Consider the following 22,497-nt stretch of genomic DNA (forward strand, 5'->3'; position numbering starts at 1 on the left):
GGGAAAGAGAAAATTCCTCACACATGGGAATGTGCTGATTCTAGAGCCGGCTAACTGCATGCAGAACCAAGCCAGAGCGGGGCCTCAGACTTGTTCCAAGGGCAGAGGCAGTGGGGCTTGAAAGCCAGATATGGGATCCTGAGAAACTGCACAGCTTCCTGTGCTACTGAAGCTAATTAGGGCTAGAACAGAGCAGCCACCATGGCAAGCACCCTGCAGGCTACTATCAAAAGCCATCTTATCTGGTAGCTGACAAGATACAGCCAGAGCAGAAAAAAAAAATCCTTGAGTCTCATGGATTCAATAGTGGAACTTTTCAATGAGATACAGGAGAGAAATAACATTTACTGAGGATGAGTTTTCCTTGGGTATAACTCAGCACTGAGTAATAGCAAATACAATCTCAATCCAGGTATCAATGGCATTTCTATTTCAAGTAAGCATTCGAGCCAGCTTTTTTAACTTAAAGCAGTTGTCTTCTTAATCACAAGACTCAGGACTTGATTTCATTTTTATTTTGAAAGCAAGTTGGGAAAGTTTACAAAACCTGACCAAGAAAAAAATTATGAAAATATTTAAGTGGATTCATCTTTGGTTACTTCTTATTGCAGTTCCAATAAAACATACACCATTTCTATAGTTCAAAAAAGTCAGAAGGTCAATCAACATAAAAACAAGACGTGCTTTCTTTACATATTCATAAATATCCGCAATATTAGAAAAGTTGTTTCGCAAAGATTTTTTTTCTGGCAGTGTTAACTTACTATTATACACAGGCTACAAACTTCTTCCTAAGCCTTTAATTACAAGTTCAGCTATTTACAGACTGCAAAATATTAAGACGTAAAACTCCTTCATAAATACGAAAATAGATCATCTCGCAAAGATCTTTATACTTAATCAAATATCTGGCTGCCCCTCCTCCCAAAAAAAAAAAGGTTATTTGTTTTGCATAGAAATGTAGTGACATGCAATATAAACAATAGCATTAAGTGCAAACAGGAATTATTCAAGTGTCTTTAGTTGTACTGGCAAAAAATACCAATGTTCTGTTACACATAATACATCAATGCCTCTCCAACAAGTACAAGTCTGCTACAGCCCCTTGGCTGTGCTGCTTTTGAGGGGCAGCAATTCACATGCACTCTCCTGGCTGCATTTTATCAACCTGCAACCACAACAAAAATAGCTTATAACAGACATTTAATTGAACTCAACATAGATTTAAAGTGAATTAAAAACATCTTTGATCTCTTCAGGGAGATGTGTAGCAATGTGTAGAAAGTACTTTAAAAGAGCAAGAACTGCTCCTGTAAAGTCAAAATCACGGAAAAATCCAATCACGATAAAACTTTGTCACGTCACCATAAAACAAGGAGTTTGCTGACCACGTGTTCAAATTTGTGTTTATCAGTAGCTGTCAGAAAATGGCCCTCTGTAGAAAAGCAACCTCAGTAGGCACACAACCTAGGAATTACTAGGTGCAGCCTAGATTCAGCTTTATCCAGCCAAAGGGATGAGATGTTGTGAGTTCCAACTGCATCCTTGGGTTTCAGCAACCACTTTGCAATTTTTTATATGACCTTTGACTCCAGTTTCATACACGTGCCTCTTCCCATGCAGACCAATCCAGGAAAGGCCTGAGCTGCTACTCCTTGGCATTTCTGTTTCTGACATCTCCACCTCAGTACCAAGAGCCAGAAATGTTGATAGCTGTGCCCAATGCATGTCAATTGGTTGTGCTTAGAGCGGACATTTAAGAAAATAAAGTTTTAGCTCTGCTGTTTTGTAAGAGCTGTTCAGGGCAGGGAAACGTCGTAAAGACAGCAGTGTAAGAGATCAGTGAGGTCACTGCAGTGGGTGCCCTGGGGTACCCCAAGCCGACTGCTCAAGCTTTGCAGTCAGTGTCAGGGAGGGCTCCCAGGCTCAGCACTGACAGCCAGGGCTCGCTCACGGGAGCCCCAGGGCAGCCAGAGGTGTGCGTGTGCTCTCCGGTCAGGCTGCTGGGCACCTTCCCTCAGCCTGGTGATCCAAAAGTAAACTACTCATTATTGCTTCTTTGTCTGAAGTCACACACCTAAATGCATCTTGTGACAACAGAAGCTGGTGCTGATGGTTTCCCTCCCAGAAGATACAGCTGTAGCAAAGATAAAAAGATTTAAAAAAAAAAAAAAAAAAAAAAAGCAAGCAGGCACCAGGCAGGCAACTGAGAGTTCTGGTGTTTCTCTGTCCTCAAAGTTACACACCCACACAGAAGACAGAGACTACTCTGCAGATCAGCACCTTCAAGAGGCAGAGAGGTGTGGGCCAAAAGGGGTGATCTTAGTGAGCACAGGCATTTTCTCTTTCAAGCTGCCAACAGCTTCCTAATCTGGCATGGGCTGTATTAAATAACTCAGCAACACTGGGCATCTCCTTTCACTCACAACAGCCACTGCAAAGGGAGAACTGCCCAGGTTAACACACTTCACTAGAGGAAGTCACAGCTGTAACTCATAGAATAGCTACCTACACCTCAGGAAAGATACACATCCCAGCCAAGAAAGAACTAAGGCTTTCTCCATCCTTTCTTTGAGATGGGAGAAGAGTAGAAATAGTCTGGCTTCCATCAGAGACTTGCTTACACTATCCAGACTTACAAGAGAGCAGAAAGAGGGTAACAGGCTACCTGGATGAAAATCTGGACTCTGCTGCATCACCATCTGCTCAGCAAGTTTACCTCACTTAGGAAGGATAATATAGGTTAAAAAAACCCCATAAAATAAAATTTTAAAAATCCCATGTTTTTTAGGATGATGATAGTGGAAAAGGGCAGGATGTTGCACAAATGTCACAGAATGAGCTTTCCCATACACTGCATCCCAGAGCAAGGATTGCTGATGATGGTTCCAGCAAGCAGCATTAAAGCTCATGTTGCTGCTTCTTTCACAGGTACCCGCTGGTCAAGGGAAGTAAAAAAAAACAATAATAAAAAGATCATCCTATTCAGTGACAGGAGAAACCAATAAAGACAGCAGCGTCTTTCTGTAGAGGAAACAAAAAGTCAATTTAGGACAAGCTAATTTTCTTCAGTTTGACAATTCAAAGCCCTCCTGTGAGCTGTCCTCTCCAAGAGCACTTGTGGGGCTACAACGCTGCTGTCAACAGCGGGAGATTCCTGTCCTCTGCCAAGCAGGCTAGTGAGGAGCCATCATTGAAATCAGTGACATGGGATGCTGTACCAGAGAGGGAGGTGAATGTGACCCTTCTAGCTTAGTGATAATAGTCAATTGTGATGTAGCTACTGTATTTAGCTATTCTGCAGAAACAGATCATGATGTCCACTCAGCTCTTCAGAGATAAGGGCCCACCCCCTGCCAAAAGCTCAGTACAGCTGGTACTTTCAGGAGCAGTTTCTTCAGAAGCCCAGAAATGGCAATGCCTGGAATATGCTTCTCTGTGCCCTGGGCAAATCTTCCTCCACATTTGGGCTGAGGTACATAAAGAGCTGTACAAGGAAGTGAGCTTCCCTGCACAAATGTATTAAACATCATTACTAAATCCCAAGGGAAAATGAAACACCAGGGAACAGATTCTTCTTGTTAATCACAAAGTACTCGTCATGTGACTCAGCCTGCAGATTGTGACCAGCATGAGGGGTTTTGTTTTTGCTGCTTTTGAAAGAAGAGCTTGTTTAATGCTACAACAGCATTTAAAGCAGCTCTGGGACTAGAGAGCATTCCTATCTGCTCAACATAGCTCAGAAAGACTTCTGTGCCTGTTTTGGAAACACAGGCTCTGACTCAGGTGCACTGATGCAGAATGTTAATGAAAAATATGCAGTGGCTTAGAGCAGATGTTCAGTTAGAGGAAGAGGGAAAAATCTAAAGGTCATTCTTTCTACTCTACATGGAGCTTAAGACCTTAAAATGCCCCATACTGGAAATCCAGGTCACACTGTTTAATGGTGCCTGCTCTGGCTGCTGCCTCCAGGAAGGGCTGTGGAACCCACATAGCCATTCTGGCTGGAGTAGTTCCCCCTCCTAATTTAAATCAGGAAAGGGAATAAGCACAATTTGAAGTAAGGTTTTATAAAATGATCAGTCTCTTCAGACAATGTCTGCAGCTATCTGTCCTACAGCCAGCTTGTTGAGTCTCTTTCAGATGTGAAGCCCAGCACTGCAGAAAAGCTTAGTTTAAGCAACTGGGAACAACTCAAGGACACATTCAGTTTGAGCCCTCTCTTCATATGTCACAAGCTGACTTTGTGCTGCCACTTGCTGAGATGTTGGAGGAGGTCTGAGACAACAGGGCAGGACTCTCCCCATCCTGCTCCCTGAAGGGCCATGCCTCTCTCTTCAGCTCGGTGGGAGGACTAACACTGAACAGAGGCTTTGTAGGCTCTAACAGCGTAATTTTCAGTAGGTCATCTTCTACCTCCATCTCTTCAGAAGGGAGACAACCTGCAAACACTTGTGGGGAGCCACGTCCCTCAGAGTTCACTGAATTCTCAACTGGGAGCTTTTTGTAAGATAGTGGCCCGGACTGGGCCAGCACTAATGGTTGATCACATGCTGGATCTCCACATGTGTTCTCAACAGGGCAAAACCCATTTTCCTCCTGGGCCACTGGCCCATCTGAACAGTCCATATCCTCTTCTTGTCCTGGTGCAAGAAGAAACTCTGTTCTGTGAGGCTTGGCGTGAAAGGGGGGAATCTCTGACACACCATATTTAGTGCTACTCAAGAGTTTTTGCCGAACCTCTGCACCTAACTGGGCTGGGTCACACCTGCCAACAGTTGAAGACAGTCCCCCACACAGGCCATATTCCTTGTGTGGTAATTCAGGAGAGAGTGGAAGCGATCTGCATCTCCTCCCAGGAAGAAGGGAAAGGTCTTGCCAGTCTGTGCTATACGCCTGCCGGAACTGGGACTGGCTGGCTTTCAGGCCTCCACCTGCCTCTGGAGAATGCAAGTCAAACACGAGGGAAATCACAGACTTGCTTGGCATGTCAAAGAATTTGATCTTTCCCCCCTTGAGGTCCTCCCGGGCACTGAAGGGGTTAACTTTCCGGCCTAAGCCTTTGCTTGGTGTGTAGTAGGGGTCCTGCACGTTGATCTTCCGGGAAGGTTTGCGAGAGAAGATATCCGACTGGCTGCGCGACAACCAGATATTCCGACGCGGACGGGGTGACTTGGGCGGGATCTTATCATCCAAGGAACTCAAACGTTTTACTCCTGGTCCTTTGTCAATTGATCCTGAGTAGAAAAAGAGAAACACTGTTAGCTTAAAGAAGCTCCGTATAGCTGTGCACCTGCTCTCTCACAGAGCCTTCGTGACCACTGTAAAGAAAAAAGCTGTGTTTCTGATATTCCAAATGGTGTTTCATAAGCACATGTCTGCTCCTTCCTTTTAAGTTGCTGCATAAACACAAGCACACCATTCTCTTCTCTTTTCCTCAGTGTATTTAGGGCCCCTGCAAACCTCCTTGCTGCCAGTACAGTGCCATAGCAGAGATGGCACAGGATGGTGTTGGAGAAGAACAATTTGCATGTTTCTAGATTTATCATCCTGGCTTCCAGCAGAGGTTGCCCAGGGTCTGTGGTGCTACTGACCACAAAAGAGAACCAGTACAAAACATAGTTGCCAAAGAAATTGGCACTTGTTCACCCTGATGGGAAATGTCTAAGACAAAAAAAGTCTCTCCTTGTACCATGCAGATTTTAAGTCATTCTATCCCAGCCTTCTTTCAGTACATTATCCAATACAAAACTGGAGATATATGAGAGTCTGACCCTAATGAATAAGAGTTTAAAAGTTGTACATATGCCTGTGTATTTGCACCCACTGCACACACACACATTACTAAATCAAAGGTGTATCACTAGCTTAGGATGAGAAACTGGTAGATGTTAACTCCCCAAGTGTTTGGAACATGCATCTGTCATGGGCTCTCAAGGTGCCTCTGAAGAGCCATGTTAGAAAGCAATAACAAATGGGTATAAAGAAGTGATATCTCCTTTTGACTACCATTTCCAGAATAAGCACATGGATTTTCATTTTTCCCTTTAAATACTGTCACAGTTTAGACTATAGCCATTCCATGTAGGAAAGACTATGCAAGTCAAAGAACAGCATGTAATGCTTCTTTGAGAAGTACTTGTTTTGTACATGTACCCCAAGGGGGAATGCCATTAAAAAAAAAACCAAACACCAAAAGAAAAACCCCAACCCAAACAAAAAACCCTAAACAAACAAACAAACAAACTTCCTTTTAAACTCACACCTCTTTTAGATGCTTTCCAGGTGTGGGAGAACTACCACATGCATTAACTCTATGTGGTTTGACATAGAGAAAAAATATTTCAATCTACAACTATATTACAGATCAATAATTATGTCTATAAATTATGTCTATATGTTGCATATTGGTATATCCACATAATATAAGAAACTATTTTAAAGTACTCTTAAGTTTCTAATGCCAGAAGTGTACTAACATAAAACACCCAAGTCAGAATCCAGCCCAGGCTACAAGTGTTTGCTCCCCACACCAGGTGGCACCAGACAGCTTTAGAGAAAACCTTTCAAGGCAAACATTCCCAAGCAGACCTGGGATTCATCTTTTCTCGTCTTTCAGAGTATTTCTAGGTACTTTATAATACTCTTGCATCTTCTGTGCTCTTCCTCCTGAAGGAATTTAAGAAGCCTCTAAATATTACAAGTACATACACCAAAGAAATTATGTATATGTACAAAGCAGCAATAAATCAAAAATTTATGGGTTTTCATATACTATCAGCAATTTACAAACCCATTCCCAAATGAACTCTAAATTTCCTCTCAAGATCTTGAGGACAGACTTTTATCACTTTAAGAAACAGTTAGCTGTTTTTTTCACCAAAGGACATTCCACAATGCAAAGCATAGAGCATTGCTCCAGAATAATTTTCAGGGTTTGTGTAAAATCATTCATAAACCGTAAATAAAACCATGTATAGCCAAAAATCAGTTTTCAAAATATGAAGCTTTTCTTCCTCTTGCTGTGAGCACCCAGCAATGTTTGTGCAATACAGACATTTACCTTTTGGTTTTCTTTCATTGTTGTCAAGGTTCACGAACTTTCTGTCTCTCTCTGAGTCTTCATTTCTAAGGCGGTTTAACATTTCCTCCAGTGTTTTGACAATATCAGCAAATGAAGGACGCAACTTTGGATCCATCTGTGAATGCACACAAATCAAATAAGTCCATGTAGGTTTGTCCAAGCTATTCTGCTTACACAGTGGACAGAGAGAGGGACAAGCTGAGGAAACTGAGGAAATTCAAAATGGTTTTAAGTGTCATTGCAAAAAAACCTACAGAAAGAAGGGGAAAAGCAGTATTCTATTACGCCTCTCACATTTAATCATCAATTTGTAAATATTCTATGAAAAGGAAAAATTTTAAATTTAAAAGGTGAGAAACTGCCAGATTCATGGCTTGTGAGGGGGGTTGGTTGGTTTGCTGGAAACAGTTTGGATAGTTCAGGATTTCTTTCTGGTTATCAAACAGAGATTATGTACGAATGTTATTTCAAACGGATTGCACAAAACAATATGGCTATGTCAGTCTTTAAAAGATTGTAATTATTCCATCATCTCCTTGTGGCTTTAATTAAAACACCTAAATGGCACTGCTGATCTTAAAGCTGAAAATGTTGTATTTTTCCATCTGTTAATTAGACATACTACTCAGTGTACTGGTCTATCTTGTAAGGAAGCAAGGGTGGTTATATAATTTGACAAAGCTATAAATTAGGAAAAAGAAAAATCCATCTTTCCCAGGTAAAATATTCTCCCTGCTCATCAATATGTATTAGTCTGTATTTCTCAGTACATGTTTATTTATTCACTCTAGCAGATACAGATCTCTAAACAAAGTCCAACACTAAAATTGTACCACAGGGCAAGCAGCTTCCTTTAAGCAGTAACTTTGAAAGCATTTCATAATTTTGAGCATTGACTGTATACATGTCACAGGCTTCACCACTGTTATGTAGCAACATCTAATTCAGCAGCCTAAAGTTAACTTTATTCTAGTAATAAAAACGATTCTGCTTGACCTGATTGCTGTTTCCAGCCTGCTAAAGGCTTTCTCAGAGTGGACAAGCCCAGACAGATCCCACCTCTGCAATGGGAACAGTAGTGCTTTGTACACAACAAACCCCAAAGACCTCCCTGATACTGCCCTGCAGGTTGTTTGAGATGGATTTTTCTGAAGACAACTGGTATGATCAGCAATGCCAGAACACCTTCTAGCACAAGGGGAAAAGTGCTAAAAATTCCTATGAACAGTAACAAAAACCAAACAAAGAAACCACACTTGAAGAACTCAACAGCAGCAAGAAAACTGTTCTAAAGCAGCAGCTGGAATTTACTGGCATTGGAAAATATTTTTCTGCATTCCCTGTCTCACTGAAATAGTAGGGCAGGGGCAACACTGAAGCACACACTGTACTCTGACAAACTTACTAATTTGGGAATCTTATGGAGCTGTTGCAAGCTACAGGAAGTTAGAGGAAGTAAAAAGAGCTCTCTGGCTATTTTAATTCGTGCTAGGTAAGATCCAAGACAAGAGCAGCAATGGCAAAGTTACTCAGAGCAGTGTTTGCCTCTTCCATCCCTGAGCAGTCCAGATTCTGCTCAAATGGAAGAGAAGGTTCCTTCTTGAAGCAGCAGTTGCCAACAGCTTAGCTCATCCTGGTAAGCTTTTTGCATGATCATTTATGATTACATTTATTAAATATTCCCACAAGTAAGCTTATAATTGTTGGGTTCTTACAGGTGCTTATTTACAAACCCCCACACTTTATAACAGTAAGTTAAATTTTAATCCACTCATAAATGTCAGTTTTTACTGGTTTTCTTAGGGTGCCTTAGAACATATTTCCTGGCTGTAGAAAATCCCAGGGCTTTGCACATTAGTTCAGCTGGGCTATACAGTTCACACCTTGTTGACCTATTACATAATAAAAAGGTACATATATGTCCATGTCTCAGAGGAAATTACCACACTGATCACCTCTTACTGAGGGGCACAGCATGCTGAAGGAAAATATAAGAAAGCCTTATCTGTTACTCCATTTCCCTTCTCCTAGGTGAGTGGTATGTGAACTCCAGCATGCCCCACACTGAAATCAGCATATTAATGGCCAGATCACAAGACAGTAATTTCCATTTCAATTCAGCAAAGGGACATTTATTATACAGGAAGCTGCAATTGACAATAATGAGCAGGAGAAAACCCTGAGCACACCAAATTTTACATGAGAATATAAGGTCACTGTCCCTTCCTTCATGAGAAGCTCTACTCTGAATTTCTGAGCTGAAAAATTGCTTGGAATCATGCATCATGTGTTTGGATGCAATACCATTTCTGGAGTCTGCAGGTGGGAGCTGAGCTTTCCAAAGTCAAATCCTACCTCTAACCAAACCCTTTAGTGCTCATGTAATCAAAGAGCTTCAGAAATATGAGTGAGATGTGCCCCTAACCAGGTAAAGCAAACTCTGCTGTACTAAGGAGAAATAAAAGAGGAGTTAAGTAGCTCATCCATAATATGTTCCACAAACATTTTAAAAATTAAATTATGCTATGTGGTGCCAACAGCAGCAGTCACTGCCCCCATTCTCACCTTTATACCACTCTCTCCTTGAGCATGGGCTATTGTACCAATACAAAGTAAAGAGAGGCATCAGGTCAAAAATAACCACCAAAAGCACAAAGAGATGAGACTTCTTAAAAGCACTCACTTGGACACAATGCTGGCATCAGTTCCAGCACAGCCTGGTTGTGAATCCAGGGCCAAGTTTTGTGCAGTAAAATTTTTTAAAGTTGCCTCTACTTAAGTTGAGCAAACTGGACATTTCCAACATCAGCTGAATGTGGTGGAAGCTCAGGTTCTCTTATTTTATATAACTGGTTTACTATACATTGGTACTAGTAACTCTGTTACAGGATAACCAGCAGAAGAGATCCACTGCCCTGAAGTTTTCACAATAAGGAGCCAGGAAGGTATCTACTATCACAATTTTACTTGAATAATTGCCAGAAAATTTTCTCCATACAGCACATGGCCTATAGCCTTACAGATATTAAATCATTTCAGTCACAGTTTGGATTTTATGACACAGGCTAAGCATTTGGATGTCAAACCCCTTTTCCAAAAGGCATCATACAGACGCTTCAAAATAGTTTAATGCCTGGTCTTGATTTGTTTGTCCCCTCTGTTTGTAACAGCAACTCAGTCCTTCCTTCATAGCTTAGTAGGTCTGCACAAAACAGCAGCTGGATTTTGTCAGCCCGAGGGTTAGCCAGTGTCAATGGCATCCAACTGGTTATAGTCAGCCTGAGCAGCATGCAAGAAGCTGTTCAGTGTGCCAGACCTGTTTGTTTGGCATGACAGAACACAGAATTGCAGAAACACGGGACAGACCTTTGAGCAAGAGGAAGGATTATAAAAACTGAAAGGGACTTCCTGGGCTGTCAGAAGGTACACTGCTTCTAGAGGTAGGCTCTTCAAGTCTCTTCTTAAATGCTTTAAGCTTTATCTTCAAAAGCCAGAGGAATTTAGAGAACTCCAGTTTAGGCCTCTCCCCTTCAAATAAGATACTCACATTACAGCAGTTGAAGGCCAGCTGGAGGAAGTCAGGAGGACAGTCTCCCACCATGTGCTGGAAGGAATCATAATCTAATCCAAAGTTCTGTACAAACGACAACAAAGTGTAGAGAAATAAATGAGGTCTTCTATCTAGTTCAAAGCATCTTCTTTTAGGAGGTCCCTATGTGAAATTATCAGGAATAACCATGAACACCCTTCTCAGCAGCCACATAACAGAGGAGTTTGAGAAAACTTCATGCACACTCCAAACTGCAGCATCCCCAGTGGGGATTACTGATACAGGATAGCTGTAAGAGAATGGGCTGACATCAAAACCCATCCTTCTTCCTGGACTCAAATGCAATCCATTGCACTTGAAATGCTGCCCGTGTGGATTTGGAAATACCATATACTATGATGTTTCACTGTAGTGATTTTCATAGTGCAAATTAACAGCCCACTCCAAAACCAGAGGCTTTGCTAGGATGGAAATGTATCAGTTAAAACTGCTAACTTTTCAGTGGATGGTAGACTGGTAATACAAATTATCCAGTTCTTTAAGTGCATGTCTATAAAATCTGAAGGGCAGACTAAAAAAGAATCTTTCATTTATTGCAGTCTGAGACTTAAGAAAGTTTCCATTTTCAGAAATGGAGAGGGATACACAATTTGGAGTAACCCCAGAAGGGTCAAAAGCTTCCCTGTAGATGGGATGAATAAAGAAAAAAAAAATTAGCTTCAGTTAGTCAATTATAGCTCAGATCCACTGTGCTCAGCTGAGTTCACACAAAAATAAGGGTTAACTTATTTTAGCTGCTGTTAACACAGCTCCTGCCCCTTTCACAAGGAGGGGGCTGCTTAATGCATACAGAATGCCAAAATGTCTTGTTGTGAACCTGGCAAGAAGTCTACATGAGCTATCACTCCACAAAAGGAAGAGTTTGCATTGCAATGCTCTCGATGTCCTGCCAGTTAGGGGCAGAAAGGATTCCCATGAGGATTGCAGCTGCACAAAGTCTCTGAGAAAGTGTCTTCAATGGAGCTTCCTACAATAACAGCATAAAGAGCAAAAGCTTTTTACAGGCTATTTTAATGTCACACCTATTCATCCTATCTTTGACAGCAGTGGCAGAAGTTCTAAAGGCTGAGCTGTTATCATGGCAGACTCACCACCTCCCACCAATGTTATAAACACAGCCACTTACCTCTGTGCGAGGGAGATAGTCTGGGTCTGCCTGTATTCTTGCTATAATCTCACACAGAATTATGCCATAGGAGAACACATCTGCCTGAGAGAGAAAAAATTTAATAGACACATGGTTCAGCTATGAATGCTCAGCGTTCTTATCTGCCACTGAGTTTCTCCTTACCCCAAATGGCTATCATGAAACAACTAAACACCACCACAAACACTGAGCAACTGCATTAAAGCTAACATTTGCCATGTGAAGAAACCCATGCTCACAGAAAGCATTCTTGTTGTACAAATAGCAATGATAAACTTAAAATTCTTTCAAGAGGAAAAAAAAAAAACAAACCTAAACCACTCTTAATTCAGCAATGCAAAAATTAAAAAAAATTTAAAAATCCTTCCTTGCACAAAGAATAGTGAAGTTCCATCTGATGTCCTACACATGGGAATAATTAAAAACATAGCCAAAACATGACATGCCCATATATCGCTGTGGTTAGAAAAACAGGTTTAGAATACATGATTCACAGCCTCGTCAGAACATTAATGCCACTTTTAAGAAAAATTACATTTTCCTCTTCTCAGTTCAGTACCTCTGGAGAAACTGTCTTCCCAAAGCTTGAGCTATCTAGCAGCACTGTATATCAGGTTTAATTTCCATGACGTTTAGTAAGCACTTATCTGACTACCTCTGGAGCTGCACAGTTCCTCACATTTCCACCCACCTGAATTTCTCAGGTAATAAAATTCAGGAAAACATGGAAGACAAATCTACAGGGCAGAAGCATGAATCCCTCATCCCTTATCAGGTTTGTTTATATGTCACCTTTCATGCTGATGAGGTATGACATCTGATCCGTCTTTAGTCCTCCCCATGGTAGGGTCAATGAGGAATGTGGCATCATAGATTTGGGTACTTTATTATTATTAATGTCAATTAAACTCTTTAAAAAGCTTTGAAATGGTAATTATTACATTCATTACTTAGGTAGTTACTGCTTTCCTGCAAGTTAAAAGTACCACCAATTAAACAGATTATTAACTACTAGATGTAGAGAGGTACAGGATGTGGCCTTTACCACATAAAAGATGCACTGGCAGAGCTGAAGTAATGGAGACAAAATCCTGTGTAAAGAAGAGACTGATTGAAAACACCACTTCTAAAACCCAGTGTGACCTGATCCTCCTCTGAAAGAAACATTCCCCAATGACACAAACAGGAAAACTTGGAAATACCTTTGGAGAACATTTTGTCTTATCAAGGTATCTCACCTTAAGACATGCTGGTTTATTTTTATATTTATACACACACACACATACATAAATATAGATATATATATACACACACACAGAGAATTGTGCAAGTTTACATACAGACCTTTTACTTCTACCCAGGTTTCACTACTGTACAGTCACAGAAGCAACTTTGCTACATTTCTCAGACTTCGTTAAACTAAATTGTATTAGGTCAACAAAACATTACTATATTTAGGTTTATGGGGTATTTCAGAATGGAAATAGCATAACAGAACAATCATAAAGCCAATTCTAGTTCCATATAAGATTAAACCCCATGAATTACAAATATTAGCTATGTAATTCTCACTCTCCCTTAGTCTGTTTCTGTTACCGAGTACAGAAACATCACAAGTGAAAATAACGATAGTTTTAATATGATGGAAATTCTAAATCTTGCATACTGCTACAGAAGAAAAAACATTTGACAACTAACTGCATTTATATTATGTACTTACCTTTTCATTGTAGGGCTCATCTCTGAGAACTTCTGGTGCCATCCAGAAAGGTGAACCCACAACTGGTAACTTCTCACTATATAAATGTGGGATAGATAGGGATGGGGGGTGGTGGGAGAGAAGGAAGAATCATTAAATGCTCAAGCATTGCTACTAACTTTCGCAATCAATAACTCATATTTTATTTCCAGTTTAAAGCGTCCAGCTACTTTAAAAGAATGTTTTATTTTAAGGTCACAGCTGTTCAATAGTTTTTATTGCCTAACTGTTGGCAGAGTTGGCTCCTTCATCTATACATAAAAAGGTTTGTGGACATCAGTTTTGGGCTAGATGCCAAGCTCTCCATTCATCTAGCAAGACATGCAGGTATCCATCCCTAGATGTATATGCAGCTCTAAATGAAGTCAAACTTATTTATTATTAAAATAATAAAGATTTAAAAACTGTATTTAAAAAAATTAAAAATCAAGATGGACCAGATGAATCCTTTAGTATAGAAAAATTAAGAGTCATCAGAATAGACCCAATTTGAAAAACCTGCAGTATCCATAAAGCTGAATACTGGGGCCTTAAGAAAGGCTCCAGCCTGTCACCCAGCTGGTCTTGAGGGAATATCTATTCAAAAAAGAAAAGGCCTCTGAAGGTCTTAAAGTAGCATGGCTTGTTACCAGCAAACTGGAAAGGACAAAGCTGCTTTTGAAAATGGAGGTAAAACCAGATCAAAACAAAATAGTGGCTAATAGTGCAATTCTATTATGTTATAATATTATCTAATATAAATTATATAATTATATAATTATATAATTATATAATATAAATTATGTTATAATAGTAGCAATTCTATTATGTTGTTGGCTTTAGTCTCAAGCTACCTTAACTGTAATCTCAGTTTTCAGGGCATCTCAAAGCTGAGCATGAAGGACACCTTAAGGCACCTGTAGTGCCTTCCTGATTTTGCGATGGGTTCACCTGAATACAGCTGAAGCTTTCAGCACCTCACAGGGTGCTCCATAGCAGCTACAAGACAGACTTGGCTGTACTTATCAGTAGTTTGTAAATTAAGATGTTCACTTTGTTAAGCTTTTAGACCCAATATTTCACCAATATTAATGCAAGCCTTCAGGTCTCTCAATGTATGGTTTTAGGATATGTGCAGTTTAAAAACTGTGCAGAGCTGAGATCAACTTTTATTGGTTTTTTTGCAGTCAGAAATGCTGGAAGGCTTTTATTTATTTTATGCAGAAGCACACACTGGAGAAAATCTGACAGCACATTTCACAGTCAGAATACTCTGCAATACACAAGTCAATATACAGAGAGAACAATGACATCCTTGTTCCTTGATCTCTCTAATGGAGGGATGACAAAAGGACTATTTTCAATTGTGACAATAGCTTGTGACAGTCTCCTGTGCATTCCTCAAATGGGTTAAGATTATAATTTCATCGTACGGAAAAGAAAATTATAAGCTACTGTTAGGCAGTAATTTAATAATTTTATTTTACTCTGTTATAATCCTGGATCATAAAAACTAACCCAGAGGTTAAATAAGAATGATGCTGGAATGACAATGAATATTGTTTATGAAAGTGCAAAGAAGCTAAAGTTGCTTGAAATCAACAAATGACATTTATTACAAAATCATCCCAATCCAGAATGCTGGACAGTATTTTTAATTATTGTGTTTGCTTTGTGGTTTGGGTTTTTTTAAACACAAAATTCCCATGTACCACCTTAAACGATCTACTAAAAAGCTTGAGCAAATCCTTTAGTGCTTGGAAGATTTGAGAAGAATAAATATCACCACTAAACATCAAAATGGACAGTAATTAAGGCTGGAACATTTTGGCTATCCAGCCTGCAGTTCCAGACTGAAGACTGAGGGTACTTTTTGAAAATTCTGTACCAGAGTGCAATAACAGTCTCAGGGATCTGGCTCACAAGGGCTTCTGGCCTGCATTTGTATTACAGCTCTCACTTCATTTAGATTAGCTCACATACCTGTGATCAGGAATTTTCTCTGCTAAACCAAAGTCTCCAACTATTGCTGAGTATCCGTTCTCATCATGTTTGATTAAACAGTTCTGGAAAAAAAAAAACAAAACAAAAACCAAACAGAAGAGTTATTATCTGGGCATGAAACCTCTGTAACATTCCAGATTAAAAATAGATAAAACAAGACTACAAATATAGTTTGGAAGATATTCATCTATGAGAAGCTTTTGTCTGAGAGCAACAACCCTTTTCCCCCACCCTCCCCCTGCACAATCACATGTCTATCAAACTTAAGATGCTGCAAACAGCCTTCCACTTAGCTAATAATCCACTTAAAAACTTGCTGAGAAGGAAGGCAGGCAGCCACAAGCAGCACATACCCCGCTAGGTTTTAACAAGAATTAAGATGATTTAGCTCCCTTATGCTCAAATATGCAATGCATGCTGTTCACTATGACACCTTACATTATCTCTTTACAATTTGCCTGTACCTGACCAGAATACAAGATCAGAGCAGACTCTAAATGCCTATGTTTTGTTGCATTAACTACTGAAAAGGAACTTGCTGCTTTGCAAAAATCTTCCATCAGAAAATGTAAGATGTGACCAAGTTATATGTGCTTTTAGAGTCTCAAAACTCTTTATTTTACAGTACATTATAAGACATGATTTAAGAGAAAAGTAATAGGGAAATGCTGTCAGTCTTTTCCTTTCAGATGTGCCCTCCAGTGTCAGGATGGAGGGCAACTTAAGGACACACTGAGATAATTGTGCTCTAACAGCATCACAACCCACACAGGCTATTATCGATTTCTTTTTGTTTTTTATTTACAACACTGAGAAATATGCTCTGACCATTCCAGTACCACATCTTTTCCCATTTCACCAAATGAATCGATAGCTGATTCCCTGCATTTTGTTCTGTCCTGCAATGGATGGAACAAGACAGAGAATTCATTCCTTTCCACGTGTTGTTCTGTATCCTCCTGCGGGCAGTACAAGAGCAGTGAGCAGCAAACCCGCTGCCGACTCCTGCCGGGTGGTACCCTGCATTAATTAGCTAAACAGCAGGAAACACTTTCTGCCTTTATTGTGCCTGGATACACAAAAGCCCCTCACTGACCCCAGAGCATTAGCTTGTCTGTATAATGCAACTACCAAGAAAAGTGAGTCCCTTGTCTAAAAGATCAAGTTCAGGTCATCACTGTTTACATTATTCAGAGACGATTGTGGTTTAGGCCATGAAGTGAGTTTTCTTCTTGCCAATTAAAAGGTTAAGCGAGCCACTCCTGTGATCATGTAAAGAAAGTGCATGCCAGCCTCTTGAAACACATGCCAGGCTCCTGAGATGCAAAGCTTTATTTGTTTAGCATGACTCAAGTATAATAACTACAGTTAGTCTAGGGATCCATAAACATGTACCAAGTTAAATCAACTGTGCTTGCCCAAAGAGCAGCAAAGCTTCTCAGTTGCGAGCTTTGTTATCTTTTATCAAAGAGTGCATTCATTCAGCTCGCCTCTCTTTAAACATTTGGTCACAGTAAGTGGACTTAAAACTGAGAAGGATAAAACTACTGAAAAATCTTACTCAAATGATTCAGACAAGTGGAATTTCATTGTGTACCACAAAGAAGCAAGTCCATGAGGACACCAAAGATTTTGCAGTGTTCAAGAAGGTTGATACTATTTTAGGCAGAAAAAAATTCAGAAAAAAATTTGGCAGAAAATTCAGAAAAAAATATGGCAGAAAAAATTACTTTTCTGCCATAGATTTCTCAGTGACTAAAGTTGATTCTTAATTCAACATTTTTTTAAAAACATCTATAATTCATAATCACTACTTTTGAAATGTAGGTTTCCTTCTTGCATTATACCTTTGATTATTTACATTTTACTCATTTTGAGAAGCAAGACAGCAGTACTTAATTTTACCTTCTGGGTTTTATGGATCATTGTCATTCTCCAATAATCCCTGATCTCCAAAATTTTGAGGAAACATTTACATCCCGACTAAGAACTATTTTCAATGTAACTAAAAATCTGTCTACTGATCTTAAGATCCACAATAATTTACAAGCCTGCTTTGTTACCAAAAGGAAGCTTAAATGAAACATCATCCTGACAGCAAATATTCGTTCAGGTTCTTACCAGGATCTAATCTCATCCTGTTAGGCAGCGATACATCAACTGAAGCTGAACAATCCTACCCCCCACCAAGCCCCAGGCAGTCTCAGCTTTCAGGTGCAGCACTGAACTATTATACAAGTAGGTTATTCCTAGATAAATCATACATTAAATCAATGCTGCCTGACAGCTCTGAGCCCCTTCCCCACTGAGCAAGATTTGCCTGCAGCAGAGCCAGGCTCCCTTTCAGTGCAAGCATTTGGAGAGACCCAACAGCACAGACACCCCACTGCTGTGAGGTCCACAGGTCCCACAGGAGAGGCCACTCCACCAGGAGAAGGCACCAGGGGACAGCCTTGGGGGAACATTCGGTGGGCTGCACAAACTGTTCTCTCTCATTATTGCACACTTGTCTTTTGTTTGCACATGAAGAAGCGCTGAGTGTGAATTTAAACTCATTAGGATATGTAGTTCAATACAAGAGTGACTTTTTAATTCACATTTAAATCAGCCACAGGCAGGTGACATGTACCATACAATCAAATTCCAGTGTCACAACAAATGCTCACTGTAGTGAAACTAAACTGATTTAATTCATCTGGGGCAAATTTTTACATAGCTAAGCACTGACTTCCTGGAACCCAGAAAGAATGAAAGCCCATTCCTAGCAAAATCAGTAGTAAATCCTTTCTACATACACCAGCATGGTCAGATGTCACTTCTGCAGCCTGTACTGCTCATTCAGGGCAAGACTGTGCAGATGGTAAAGCTGCATTCTGTGCTGAGATTCTCCAAGCAGTCAAGGTGAACCCTCAGCACCACCATACTCCTTTTCTCCACACTTCCCACCCTAGTAATGCCAAACCCACAGCACAGATAATGGAGTTACCAGATTTAAGATGCAATTCATAAATAGGTGACATAACACAGCCCACTGTGGTTCATATGCACTAAATGAAAGACAGAAAGAATTCACACTCTACCAATAAGATAAATCAAGATCAAACAGGGACAAAGCTTCGGTAGAGACTAAAAGGTTAAAAATAGCTTTTGAATTTATTCTAGTAGGAAAAGTACAATAGTACAAAGTGCACTGTTTCTTCTAACAAAGTGATACTTCTCAGTTTCTATAAAAAAATAGTACAGCAGTGTGGTATGAAGAAGTTCCATTAATGGATTTTAGCTCAGAGATGCAAGAGTTCAAACCCCTCACTACTGCAAAGAGCCTCACAACAACTGCCTATGAAATGAAATGCCAAGCAGCTTCACAACACGAGCTCTGAGAAAGGACTTTTGACTTACTATTGCACTATTTGTATAAGCTGCAAGGCAATAAAACTTGGTGACCTTTTCAGGCTTTCTTTCTGGACCTCTACAGACAGGGATGTCTTTCCTTTGGCAGCTCACACTGTCAAAGAGGGCAGTATTTGACTTCAGTTGAGCTTTTGAGGGGTTTTTTCCCTCCCAAAATAGGGACCTCATCAGTCCTTCCAGAGGCAGTCTCTTACTAGAAGCAAGGAGCTCTGTACATGAGTCTGAAAGAGTTAACAGAGCTGTTTATGCAGACAGATGTGAAAGAACATAAAGCCCCCTTTGTGTGTTACAGGAGCTTAACATCTGCTTTGCACAGCATAATCCTACTAAGACCAATGCAATATTCTACTCCCCCTTTTATATAAACAAAAATGAAAATAGACTCAAGAGTTTCAGAGTTAAAAATAAGTTGCTTAGATGAAGAAACACCGTTGTTTTATTTTATGATATTACATACAAGCTAAACTCCCCAGAGATTTTAGTGAACTCCAGAAAACACAGAAATGCCACTGCAGTGTCATTTGCAACCTTCTGATGACTGTTACCAAATTAAAATACTTAAAGGCCAATTGAGATTTATCAGCTGTTCAAAAAGTGTCTCCTGTTTCCCGCAGGAGAAACCCCACTGAGAATTAAATGTGTAACAGGAAGTTTACAGTACTAGATACACTTTTGAAACTGTTATGCTTAAGGGAGAGGTTCCATTTGCTTCCCGAAGTATCAGTAGAAGTTTAGTATTGAGCCTATCATTAGAAATAGCCATCTGTAACAGCTAAATTTTTCAGTGCAAAATATCCAGACAAAAGCTTATTCCAGCACAAAGGGGACCTTGCAACTGCAGCACCAACTTTGAGACTCATCAGACAAAGGTGCTGTTCATGGCCTGGGGTTTATTTTGTTTTAAAGAAGCAAACAGCATACAAGGTAGGAAGGCAGGGCATTTCACTTTCAAGCCCAAAGGCAGTAAATTTATGTTACATCAGATAATCCACAGTAATTGCTTACACACATGACTCTGTCCCATAGTAACTGAGACTGCTCCTCTCTCATTGAGAGAAGGCTGAGCCATTACACACTGTGAAGTGAAAGCAGATGTTGGCAGGAATACACACACATACACATGTGTGTTTATATATATATATATGTGTGTGTGTCTGTGTGTGCCTAGAGATTACAATTTCTCCATAGATTTTATCATCAATGGAGCTCACAATGTTCCCCAAAACTGCTCACAACCTACTATTGATTATAAAACCTGGTTTTCAATTATACATAATTCTGCAAAATTAAAAGGCATTTGTTTGGAGGTTTGGCTGTTTGTTCTTAATCAAGAGTTTTGGTAGTGGATTTTTAGGGAGGGCATGTAAACTGTCAAAATATCAATCTACAGTATCATACCACATGTTCTCAACTTGAAAAGTGGTGAGACCTCTGTATAAGATGCTTCTGCTGCCATCTCTGCAAAGAGGAGACTGGGATAGAGTAGAACAGTATATGCTGTGTGAGGAATTTGAGAGCACCACTAAGGTGACAAGACAGAGCACAAACCCAAGCCAGGGATTGGCAGGGACCAAGACCAGAGAATGACCAACAAGGCTGGCTGTCAGAACCCATCTGTGGCTTCATTTCCATGTAAATCTTTTCATGACAAGTCAAAAGTGTGGACACCACATTTCCTGCCCTATAAGAAGTCCAAGTCACTCTGCCCACACCCCTACTCTGTGCAGGCTGCCAATGGCCAGTCTGACCACTCGTACCTTGTGACAGATTCAAGCCAGGCTGTTGCTATCAGCTAGGGCAGCTCAGCCTGATCAGCTACAGCAGCCCAAGCCCAGAGACCAGGCACTGAGCTGCTCATGACATGGGGAAGCAGCAGCTGTCGGGGCAGCACATCCCTTCTAAGCAGAGCTTCCTCTCTTTCTGACAGAAGGCCATGGGGAAGGGCACCAGTGGGAGATGAGGGCTGACATGCCCCTGGGCTGTCACATCGACTATAATGACCTACATCTACTCTTCTCTACTGTTTTTCCCTCTGGCCCCCTGCAGTATCAATGCTGTTCTGTTCCTCTCCACATGGTGCAGTTAGGAAGCGAGATCACCCTGCTATATACTAATGGCCCAACCCACGTATTGCCCAATCTTAGATTGGCTGGGGACAGGAACTTTTCTTTTAAATACATTGACACATATAATGCTAAGAGCAAGACAACTCTGCTGCCATAACTGACACAGTAAAATTTATGTATGACACCATCCACTCCAGGAAGCTGCAGGAATTGGAAGTTTACCAGAAACAGAAAGGCAGAAGTATGGGTCTAAATTAATTGAAATTAGTAAAATTCATATTAAGGGACAGTTTGCAGTGGGCTGTCGTCCCAAGTGTAACATGTAAAGCATGGAGATATTCCTGCACAGAAAGTCTCAGTTTCATTCTGTTCACACTTCAGTCAAGGCCAGCAAGTTTCATAGAAAAATACTCCATTCTCCCACCTTGCAAACTCAGCCTGTTCTGACTTTTGCAGATGTCTAAACCCTTGTCTTTGGCTTCATTTGAATAATAAAGCCATCCCATCAATTAGTGAAGTTTACTGAAGAAAGAAGGACAATACAGAATAGTATTGAATTTGCCCTTGTTCAAATTCAAGTTCTCTCCCAAGGCAAGAGTCCATCACATCTTCCTTCAGCTTGCTCACACACTGACTATTTACCAGGTAAGAATGAAGACAACTCATCCATCACCAGTACAAACCTGGTAAAAGCCAAGGCATATTCTCACGCAGTAGCCAAAAGCTGTAGTCTGAGAACTGAAAATTTTGGTGACAGGTTTTTCCTATGGTTATTTTAATTGTTTTTCTTTGGAACAAAGTTACTTTTTAAAAACTTACTAGCCAGCAGTGCAAACATTTGCCCAAAAGGGGAGTAGTCTGCCCAACAGATTTACAGTTTATTTCATCAATACCTTAATAAGCTAATAAAATTCATGAGTTGTTTAAGGCCAGGTGCTTCATTTTCTTCCTTTCCAAACAGAACAAGGAAAGTGCATACATCACATAAAAAACAAACAACACAACACAAAAACAACCCAAAAATCCCCAAGAAATTGAAAAATACAGATTATAGCTGTCATCAATTAAATTCTGTATTATTCTTAAAGCTGACAGCTTTCAATGTGACCCACACAGATACTATAACTTTAGTGCTAAGAACCACCCAAATATAGCCTAACTGCAAGTGAATTCTTCGGGTTTGATTTGTTGTTCATTTGTTTTTGAATAACCTTAACTACTTCCCGTGGCCTCTAATGAGTTTGCTCTTCCCGGGACATCCCGCACTCCTCCCAGCGGGTGCAGCTTTCCAAACAATTGGCATTCAACAATAGATAACATTGAAGCACTGGCAGGGCAGCTCCAGAGAATGACATACAGTTATGTAAAGCTGGGAACAAAGGCATTCACAGGGAGCCCAGGAACTGGATTTTCATATGACTGACCATCACAGAGCGT

The 22,497-nt window shown here is 40.3% G+C and overlaps 1 protein-coding gene across 1 annotated transcript in view; it reads right to left on the bottom strand.

Moving 5' to 3' along the window:
- Positions 1 to 493: 493 nt before the first annotated feature.
- The window catches only part of TESK2 (testis associated actin remodelling kinase 2), a 68,444-nt gene continuing 46,440 nt past the window's right edge, over positions 494 to 22,497 (bottom strand). The window contains exons 5-10 of the mRNA XM_005423128.3: positions 15,563 to 15,645; positions 13,562 to 13,637; positions 11,821 to 11,904; positions 10,632 to 10,718; positions 7,064 to 7,199; positions 494 to 5,237 (exon numbers count right to left, since the gene is read on the bottom strand). Of these exons, the coding sequence (XP_005423185.1) occupies positions 4,225 to 5,237; positions 7,064 to 7,199; positions 10,632 to 10,718; positions 11,821 to 11,904; positions 13,562 to 13,637; positions 15,563 to 15,645 (1,479 nt within the window). The 3' untranslated portion in view covers positions 494 to 4,224. The remainder of the gene's footprint in view (positions 5,238 to 7,063; positions 7,200 to 10,631; positions 10,719 to 11,820; positions 11,905 to 13,561; positions 13,638 to 15,562; positions 15,646 to 22,497) is intronic.

The sequence above is a fragment of the Geospiza fortis genome, unplaced genomic scaffold (assembly GCF_000277835.1).
Source record: "Geospiza fortis unplaced genomic scaffold, GeoFor_1.0 scaffold333, whole genome shotgun sequence".
NCBI lineage: Eukaryota > Metazoa > Chordata > Aves > Passeriformes > Thraupidae > Geospiza > Geospiza fortis.